At 34.6% G+C, this 10,123-nt stretch overlaps 2 protein-coding genes across 2 annotated transcripts; one reads left to right on the forward strand and one right to left on the reverse strand.

Annotated features, from left to right (window-relative positions):
- On the forward strand, positions 1-3,422 carry LOC126843557 (uncharacterized). The gene is made up of 3 exons (XM_050581155.1): positions 1-256; positions 2,347-2,737; positions 2,875-3,422. The coding sequence occupies exons 1-3, from the start codon at positions 65-67 to the stop codon at positions 3,333-3,335; spliced, it is 1,044 nt and encodes a 347-aa protein (XP_050437112.1). The 5' UTR covers positions 1-64; the 3' UTR covers positions 3,336-3,422.
- Positions 3,423-5,502: 2,080 nt separating this feature from the next.
- Positions 5,503-10,123, reverse strand: LOC126843556 (uncharacterized). The gene is made up of 2 exons (XM_050581153.1): positions 9,396-10,123; positions 5,503-7,336 (listed from the first exon to the last, which is right to left on the reverse strand). The coding sequence occupies exons 1-2, from the start codon at positions 9,976-9,978 to the stop codon at positions 6,864-6,866; spliced, it is 1,056 nt and encodes a 351-aa protein (XP_050437110.1). The 5' UTR covers positions 9,979-10,123; the 3' UTR covers positions 5,503-6,863.

The following is a 10,123-nucleotide window of genomic DNA, read 5'->3' on the forward strand; positions in this document are numbered from 1 at the left end:
CGGCATAATATTTTCTATTGCGTTTCGGCGAACAGAACAGCTAACAACGTTAAGACACACTACCATGTGGTGTCTTATGCGGGATTTCTTGTTCATCGCGGCTTTGTGCGCTTTGTGTCGTCGACCGACGGCTGTCGCGGGACAACCGGAATCGCCAACGACCACGGCAACAGCTTTTGAAGACAAAATCGGTGCCACTCAAAGGCCAAACGCCGGTTCGAGAAACGACACGGTTGGCTCGGACATACTAAAACAGGTGAATACGGATTTTGTTTTTTTGGAAATCGACACACAAAAATGTATAACTTAGAGTAATTTCGAAATGGATTCTGGATTCTGTTGAATCCTCTCGATGCTATTAAAAATAATGCGCTATCGTTTTGTCATTATTCGATTCATATATATATATATATATATATTTTTTATATACGGAAAACCATCAACAAGAACCTGTACACCGTTAACGTGTCGTCGCACTGTGCGCTTCCTTTGCCATACGCTGCAACTGTTAACAGTATAAAGCAGCGTCGATTGACAAACATAATTGACTGATCGCCGCATCACTGTTTCAATCGCATATATGTTTACATTATTTAGGGTCGTACGGAAATATATTATAAAAAAAAAAGTTCTTTATAATATTTTGTTGAAATCGCTTGCCTCCCAATACCACAGATTAGATTTTATCTAATCTGGCTAATACTACTTAACAATCGAAGCTGTGGTCATAATAATTTCCACTGCATTGGGTAACATGTCAAATGATATAATTCAAATATTGAAAACAAAACGATTAGCTTACAAAGTTAACTAGATTGTAATGGGTATAACATATAGACTCCAAATTATAAAATATATTCCACAGCCGGGTATTTATAGGTTTTACATTGTTTCAAAATCGCAAGTATTGTAAATTCCACTTGTATGATTAAGTACTATAGATGCATTTAAAATGTGCCCTCGATAGATTTCACAATGATTTAATTTGAAAATTTGTATTTTATCAAGTCAATAATACGTCAACATGTTACAGTAGTTATATTGAACTATATTTGTAAATATAAATAACTAGTTAATTTTATTTATTAAATTATCTTGTTATACATTTTTAATTAATTCAATCAAATTAAGATTCAATTGGTTCGATATTATTTTAATCATTGACTAAGCTATACATTTTAATTTAACAAACTATTGATTATATTTCAACATAATTTCACATGAAAGAACAATGGCAATGATATTTTTAAGATGTTTATTAGTTAAGTTTTGATTCAAAGTCTCTTTAAAAAAAAACAAATACAGATAAAAAAATTGGCTTACTGAAAAAATATACTTTATGACCAAAAACGGGTTTTTGGGAAAAAATCACTTTTACTCTTTTTGGTTCTCAAAACTTCAGTTTAACTACACGACAAAATTGCATTAAATTTACTTAGCCGAGTAAATACAAAGTCATTAACAATTTATATAAATTGGTCAATTTCTAATGAAAATCCGGTTTCACCGACTACACTAAAATTACAGACTAAACTATAAAACTATTAAATTAAACTGTTAAGAGTTGGTAATTGCCCATAACATATAGCTGTGTGTGTTAAATGAAAAAAAAATCGTATAATTTACAAACCAATACACTATAAATTATATATAGTATGAAATTAAGCAATTAAATTAACTTGAGATAAATAATGTATTGTGATATATTATTGCAAAATAAAACTTTTCACATAATTGTACATTCACTAAACATCAAGATATAGAATATGTAAACGTAGATCAAATCAATTCTCACCTTTCCGGCTTTGACTAAACGTCATAACTCTTTAAGTTACGTTTGACAATGAAACTTGACAAATTGTTAATTTAATATATTCTTTGAGTAATTTAATCTAGGGTTTCATTATGCTAATTTAATATTCTACCTCGTCACGTTTACACTTTCACCTGTAGTAAATTATGTTTGGGTTTTAAAATACCAATTGGCAATTATGTATTTAAGCGAAACTGACATAAAGAGAAAAAAAGGTCTTCGCAGCTCGATTTGCATAAAATATCAACATTGCATGCATTTCTTCTAAAACAAAATTTTGCAATGTAACTAAAACGTTTTTTTTTTTTTTTTGAGAGAGAGATATGTTTAACAGTCTATTTAAATGTAATTTCTAATCACGGATCGCTATATTAAGATATAAGGCACGATATGGACCACTGCATTTTGAAAATTGCATTTAATTCCCAAGGAACGGCCATGTTAGCCATTAAAATCAGTGTTCAAATCTGACAACGTTTTATAGCGAACACATGCTGACTATGTCATGGTAATAGTTGTTGCATTAATTACAGGTTTTATCAAAAAAATGTTTGCACCATTATACGATGACCTGTCTAAAGCTGGATCTGGTCAGATTGATCGACCGGCTGGGAACGGCACGAGCCTATCAGCTGGTGCCTGGCATTTCTATTGTACGTTCGACCGACGCTAATCAAACCAATGGTCATCAGACCCATCATCACCACCATCATCAACTTATTCCACCAGAAGTGATTAGGTCGTTGGTACGCGGCAACGAGTCCAACGAAGAACTCGACGGGTTTCTCATGGAAAAGGCGGACGGCTACCTAAATACATTGTCCATAAGCGTCAAGCTGGTTGACTCTTCGATAATGGATAACATTCGAAAACTAAGCAGTCAAGTGCTCGCGAACATACTACCAAGCAACTTATTACAAACAGGTAGTTATTTTATTTCGTGAAAATATTACTATAATCACTTCGAATTCACATTGGTTGACCTTTCAATAATTTTTTTTTTGAACTGTTGTTTTAACGTTGATTCTGAAGATTAATTTAAAAAATATATTTTTTTTAAGGACGAGGCAAAAAGCATGGTATGCACGCCGCTCTATGGTCAGCTGGCACCTTGGCCGCTATCGGTTTCGCCGCTCTTGCAGCCATGTCGGGCAAAGCGCTGATGACCGCAATGCTGGCGTTAGTGTTGGCCGCCATTTGCGCCCTTAGGGGCCATGGTGGAGGCGGAGGAGGCGGCGGTAGCGGTAAGACGTCGCACTATGAGATCATCACCAAACCGGCCATCTACGATCACGATCACCTGGTGCACGGTGCCAGCTACTCATCTGCACCATACAGTTATGCCAGACACCTCAACATGGACGACGGCGACGGTGGACGATCAGTCGGAGCGCCTCAACATATCAGCGTTGTCCACGCCGACTCGGCTGGGCCCATTCAACCGCTTCAGGACACCGAAGACTCACCACAACAGCCTTACCCGTTGTCACCCATCACTTACATACCGACAAACAACACTTAATCGGCCACTGGTGCCTCTACACGAACTTTATTAATTTATTTTTATTTATTTATTTATTACAAATTATACCTACATGTATATATATATTATATTATTCGCATTGTAAAGTGACGATTAAGTAGAAAAGATACACATGTAAACGTATTAAATAGAAAAATATATACAATTCATATATTATATTTTTGTTGCTGACTAAAATTGTCAGACATGGGTTTGTATAGTTACCTACCCATGAGTCTTGCCCATCAACACATCAAACTAAACACGCAACTGTTTTGTTAAATTATAGCGTTAAAATTCACTTATGTTAGCAAATGAAATAATGAAATACTAACTTTCAAAATAAAAAGAATCGCATTAGAATAATCGAAATAGTTTTTCAAAAAATATTCGTTTAATATTGCCTACATTTTGTCCCTTACTACATTTCTGGTCAATGTGCTCTTAACTAATACTATAGTTTTTTATTTCACAATTAAAATTTTCCTTTTCAAACCCAAGATTTACACTCTATAAATTTAAAAACTTTTAAAAATAATTAAATTTAAACACAAATGAACTATCGAAAGAAGTTAACGCAATTAAGTTATATAAATTTGCAAATGACAATCACTATTCAATACATTTAATTTTTTTCTAACATAAGATGAAATATTTTTACTTGGCTTGCTTTTTAACTTAAAAATGGTCTTGCAGAGATTCAACAACAACAACTTTTTCTCATCTGAACACAAATATTCAGAAAGAACTTGTCTTTATCCTTCCAGGTAGATCTAGCTGATGGCGCGTTGTTACTTGTTATTTTAGAAATTAAAAACTAACAGCCGTTATATTTAATACATCCCAGATAAATTGCGCATTATCTACTATACAATAATATTTTGTATAAATGTTTGTTGGTTAACAACGCTTAAAAGGGATGTCTTAATGGTTTCAAAATTCACATGGGCCTTGGCCGATGAATATAGCTTGTAATTAATATATACCTAACTATAGAGCTAGAGTGATTAACGGCTTAGAAAATACTTATACTTTAACAGGGTGGAACGTTCGTTGGCCCTAGATCCTTGAGCAATACGAACTATAGTTTTCAGAACAATGCAGTTAATATTTAACTTAAAATGTTATAGCACCTGCGTCAAAATTAGTTTTTTTTTGTCTATATAAAAAAATAAATAGTTCCTCTAATATAATACTCGTACTACGAATATCGTTTAGATGCAGAACACATATCTTACTCGAGAGAAATATTTCTTTATTAATATTTTTTGTTATTGTTGTTTATTACACCACATTCATATTTACAACGAAAATTGACGCCAACTGTATACTTGTTAATATAGGTTCTATTATAGCTATATTATCAAAAATAATAAGAAAAACTGATTTTTGTGGCGTTTCATGTGCTTGAAACCAATCCATTATTTAGTTTTTAAGTATATTTGTATTACATATTTTTTAGAGAATAGTAATTACTGTGTAAAATGTTAACAAGTTTTGCACTTACAACAATGAAGTATAAAGATAAAAATGAATTAAAACTTAATAAACGATGTTGACTACGTAGTAACAGTTAATGATTTCGTTTATAAAAATATTTCAATAAATCGTATTTATATAACTGGAATATATTATTTTGCTTAAAGCAAACTCACCCATCGTTAATTTTGTAAACATTATTATAAATCACATAAAATGCATAATGTAATTAGCCGTTATAACTTCGATACATACTAAGATTACTCGTTTTAAAAGTATTATCTTGTAATTTGTTTACTAATAAAAAAAAACCAACCACTCTTACCTAATTAAGTTCATTTTACAGAATATGATTCCAAATAGGTAGGTACTAATTTGCATTTGTTGGCATAAAATTAAGTTCATCAACTCGTTCATACAAAATATGATAAATTACAAAAAAATATTCTACGTGTAAACTTGTTTACAGTTGAGTAGTTCTACGGTCCAAGGGAAAACTTTTCAGTTATCACGAACATAACAAATACTTATAAAATATCGCATAATATATTACAAGACATGTTTAAATGATTCATCTCACAATATATTAATATTACCACACAGTCGAGGTATCAAACAAGGCGTATAATATTATGAGATTGGACAGTTTTTACACATACATACATCAAAATAATTACTATAGTTAAAATAAATTCATAAAATTAAAAAAATATATTATTGTGTACATTTTTTACAATCAATTATTATGCTTAAGAAGTTATAATCAATAAATCAATATTATAAAAATTGTCAGTGGACGTTAACATATTATGTGTACAAAAATTGATACATATATATTTATATATTATTACTATGACGAGGAACTTTGTACACGATCATTGTCCTTATGACAAGGGTTTACAAGTCATTGCATTAACCTAAAACGTATGATATTATAGTTTATTTACAAAAAGTTTACTGTTCTTGTAACGAGAAGACATTTTCAGCTATTATCTCTTTAAAAAAAAAAAAAAAACCACAACCCTATTAATTGATATTGTTTTACGGTAACTGATTATATAATATCTAAGGTATAGTTTACGGGTGTGCTAAGTGGATTTTTTGACAAAGAAACACCGAGTTAGTACAAACATTGGAAGACAAATATTCTAGATTTTACTACTAGAGGACATGTCAATTCATTAAAACATATAGAATGGTAAAATCACATTATAAATTATTACCAATCAACGTTATTCGTGTAAAATTATTAAAAAAAAAAAAAACACTTATCACATCTGTACGCTGTGTCATCAAAATAGTATGAGGACCCGAGAAGTCACATTTGCTCGTTGATTTAAATAACTTAATAAAATCGTGTTTAAATGTTTAGTTCAGTTGTTCTTAACTTCTAGGGTTCCCATATTATATTATAGCAAACAAATGTTGAAGAGGGCACAAAAAAAATATACTTTTAAGTTTTAAGGGGATGTGTATAGGCAATTTTTACATACAAATTAAATTTAAGCATTTTGAATATTTTTCTAAAAAAAAATCCACCTTTGGAATAAATCATTTTAGTTAAAGTACAGCCATCAGACATTTCAATAGTTTTGAAATATTTAAATACTATAACACGATATATACGTTTTTGCTTTTTAGACATAAGTGATAAATGTACTCCAAATAAAATGTTTTTTTCCAAAAATACTTACATACCGAAAATATGCTATGTGTGGTGTGACATTACATGTATACATTTATGATTTAAGAGAAACAAAGAAACTGTTGATACTGTCTTTTGATTCAAGATCACGGCATTATTTTAATTTACATAAGAAAATATAAAAATGTTATCGTTTTCGTTATTTCAACAATTAGTTTGTTTCTCCCGAAAACAATTAAGAGTATGAACAGTCTTTTTAAACAAATAGCTATTTAGTCATTAAACAGAGGATAAAACGGGTGGTCAAATCCCGTTTAACTTAATACATTAGTAATTAATCGAATACAATAATTCATTAATCCAACTGCACGTCGAACGTAAACGCGTAAGTTTGATGGTTAATGTTATTGTTGTCGATTATACGCGCTATAAGCCTTGTCGTTGGCCTCGTCCCTAAACGACACAGATCCCGACGGCCGGAAACCGTTGGGTTCCTTGGGTTCTTGAGCGCGGGCAGGCCTGCTGTACGGGTGGCCGTACGGCGGCGAGTCTAAGGCTTCCTGTAGGTACTCCGGCTGCTCTGGCACGTGTTCGCGGTACGGCGTGTAGATCGGACCCGGAGGTGGCGGCGGTGGGCCCCCGCTGCTTGGCCTTTTGTAAAAGCTACTATGCCCGAACGTGCCGTAGTTATGCTGCAGATCCGGTTTGCACAGTTTAAAGAACCCGATCATGCCGGGTACGACAATGGCCAAGAATCCCAAGAACTTTTTGAACGACGCCAACCCGAGGATGAGCGGCAAAAACAACAGCAACTTCAACTTGAACAGCTTCAATACGATCAACAGTGGCACCAAGAGCTTTTTGACTTTTTTCTTGGCTGCGTAACAAAAAAAAATGTACATAAATAACTGCTTAACAGAAAATGAGGAGTAATTTCTAAGTTGTATAGTCCTTTTTAATATGTATCTTATGAGCTGAGATCAGAGTTAAACTAAAATAAATTACACAAGGAATAAAAATTTAATTTAACCGAACAACACATTAACTGTATTGAACAAAAAAAATAATATTATGTTGAAATACAAAATAACAGAAAATTATTTCGATTAAACTTGGAAAACGGTTTCACCGCGCAGTTTGGTAATGATCTCAATCCTTGCTCATAAGTCATACCTACACGGAGTGGTAATTATTTTACCATTTATCGCAATGCAAAATTATACATATAGCTTTAACTCGAAACCGAAGAAGAAAATTAGTTTTTGGTGTCTTCCAGCGTTTCAAATAATTCAAAACCATCTCGTCGACGGCAATTTGTCAATGCGGTCAATGTATAGGTATTACATCTTTTATTATGATTATAAAAACATTAACGTAATAGCGTCCGGAAATTAAATTTAATCGTTTTATTTCCGCTTACATTCGTTACGTTACGACAAAAACGCCATAAACACAAATGACTTCCACTGCTCCTTAAGACCTAACCATTATATAAAATAGTATATTAATATTATTATTAATGTTATAATAATAATAATGATGATAATTTAACTCGGAAATCATTATTGGCGTTATGCGCTCCACGGAAGTAAACCCTTGCAAGCCTAACCGTTAGCAATGCTTGTAATATTATAATATATTATTATCGAGTATTGACTTCGGTTTGTTTGGGGTATTTGTAGCGAACTACAATTAGAAAGTCAGCTGTCATCAACTGTTAAGTACTCGGTAAACCGCATGCAATTCAAATGAATTCTCGGACTAAGCGAGTCGTCCAACAAACGCGACAGGAATAATAATTATACAATAACAAATTATAAGCACCTAGCTTTAGGTTAAGCATGACGTGCAATATTAATTATTAGTATGTATCATTATTAGTATCGTCATTCAGCTGGCAACCGTTTATGGGAATGCAAACACAGCAGGTTTTTGTAAATGCCGATGAGCACAACCTGCGTGAATTTTATACCACAACAGACTTTAAAAAAGTGAAAGACCTATACTACACTTTTACGCGTTTTTATGAAAATAATTCGTTAACCAGTTTTGCGACCGGCCAACAATAACGGATTAGAGAAATCACATGTCGATCGAGCTTACGGACATGTGCGCACGCTGGGAGGGAAAAAACAATCAAACAAATACATGTGCTTCATAGAAAATTCTGGATGATTGGCCCAGAGAAAGTAGTCTGGCCGGAGACACTGCAATATAGCCGAATAATAAAATTAATATAATCGTTATTTATAAACTTTTCGCAAACATTGGCGTCGACACATTTCTCGGCAATGGAACGAATTTTAAATATCACTTATCAGACCCTCCTTGCTTCCCCTCAATTACAAATATCGAATTTGACTGGGAAACTACTTGATCGGATACCGTTTGGCTTCTAAATGAATAAGAATGATTCAACTGGAATAGCCTCTGTTTCCCGCCAGGTAAACCAAACGAAAATTTAACTTAGTTCCATCTACTATCTAGTTGCTGTCTACTGTTGTAACATGTTATACAAAAAAAATACCATATTAACCATAACGCGATGAAAATAAGTGACTTCATCTCAAACCGATTTAACCGATTCTTTTCTCAAAGTACATACCTACATCAACCAGGTCGAATAACCACAGAGTTATGATTTATCGAATCGGTCCCGTTACAGTAAACAATATGTTCGATTTGGTTACTATATCGGCGTGAGTCACTGGCCCAATTTTTTTTTTTTTATTAAATATACCGACCGACCAGACCCGGTGATCCCACAAAACATAATATAATAAGGTATTATTATCAGAACGCTATAGAATAGTATTAGACACGGTTAAATATGTAAAACAGTGTATTGCGTGTTGAATATTATTTTATACGGTGTTGCACCATTAGCGATGCTTTAGGCTAGGTGGAAACCCGTGTAATGTTTTACTGGAACTCACTTATGACGCTGGCCTTTTTATCTTCGAGGGCGTCCAGTTCGGACGATATCTCGTCGATGAACCTGGGCGAGTATCGGCCGCCTTCGGTGAGCTCGTCGGGCACGTGCACTTCGACGGCGGTCGATCTGAGGAACTTTTCGACCTTTCGCATGGCGAACTTGACCAGCCTGTCCCATTCGCTGTCTTCGGCCCGCTGCTCGGTGGAGAATTCGAATCCTCTGGACGACCGGTATTCGTTGTCCTCGGGCGGCATGCGGATTACGCGAACGTTTTCGTTGAGACGGTACGAGTCCTTGACAAAGAACTCGTCGAGCCCGGACAGCGACCTGGCCTTGAAACATTCGGTCATGTCGCCCTGCAGACACGCGCCATTGGCCGACGAAAGGTAAGGATCGGCGTCTTCATCGGCGAAACTGCCCAGCCAGTTGAATAGATTCTTGCCGTTTCTGTTTCCGCCCGGACCTGTTCCGGCGTCAGTGCCGTTGACAGTGCCTTCGTTGTCCGGAAACGACATGGACTGGCCGCGGGCCATTGTCGCCAGGCATACGCAGGTCGCGCATCCGAACACAAGAATGTAGTTCATAGCGCGGATAGACCGACAAGTAAACAGAATAGTATGGACCCGGTCACGTAGACGGGCCACTTCAGTTGCGGTCGACTTGAACCGTTAGTAATGCGCGTGCGTCAGCCGAACCTCGTCCGTTGACCGCTCGGATGTCACTAACCGT

The sequence above is a fragment of the Adelges cooleyi genome, unplaced genomic scaffold (assembly GCF_023614345.1).
Source record: "Adelges cooleyi isolate 19-005CV unplaced genomic scaffold, UGA_ACOO_1.1 ACOO_flye_CR_arks_rails_tigmint_CR_PRNA_574, whole genome shotgun sequence".
Lineage (NCBI taxonomy): Eukaryota > Metazoa > Arthropoda > Insecta > Hemiptera > Adelgidae > Adelges > Adelges cooleyi.

Bases quoted from the DNA above. Each gene is read 5' to 3' on its own strand.
- LOC126843557 (XM_050581155.1), top strand. From the start codon at position 65: ATGTGGTGTCTTATGCGGGATTTCTTGTTCATCGCGGCTTTGTGCGCT. The intron at 257-2,346 runs GTGAATACGGAT...CATTAATTACAG, and splicing joins GCTCGGACATACTAAAACAG to GTTTTATCAAAAAAATGTTT. The intron at 2,738-2,874 runs GTAGTTATTTTA...ATTTTTTTTAAG, and splicing joins AAGCAACTTATTACAAACAG to GACGAGGCAAAAAGCATGGT.
- LOC126843556 (XM_050581153.1), bottom strand. From the start codon at position 9,978: ATGAACTACATTCTTGTGTTCGGATGCGCGACCTGCGTATGCCTGGCG. The intron at 7,337-9,395 runs GTGAGTTCCAGT...TTTGTTACGCAG, and splicing joins TAAAAAGGCCAGCGTCATAA to CCAAGAAAAAAGTCAAAAAG.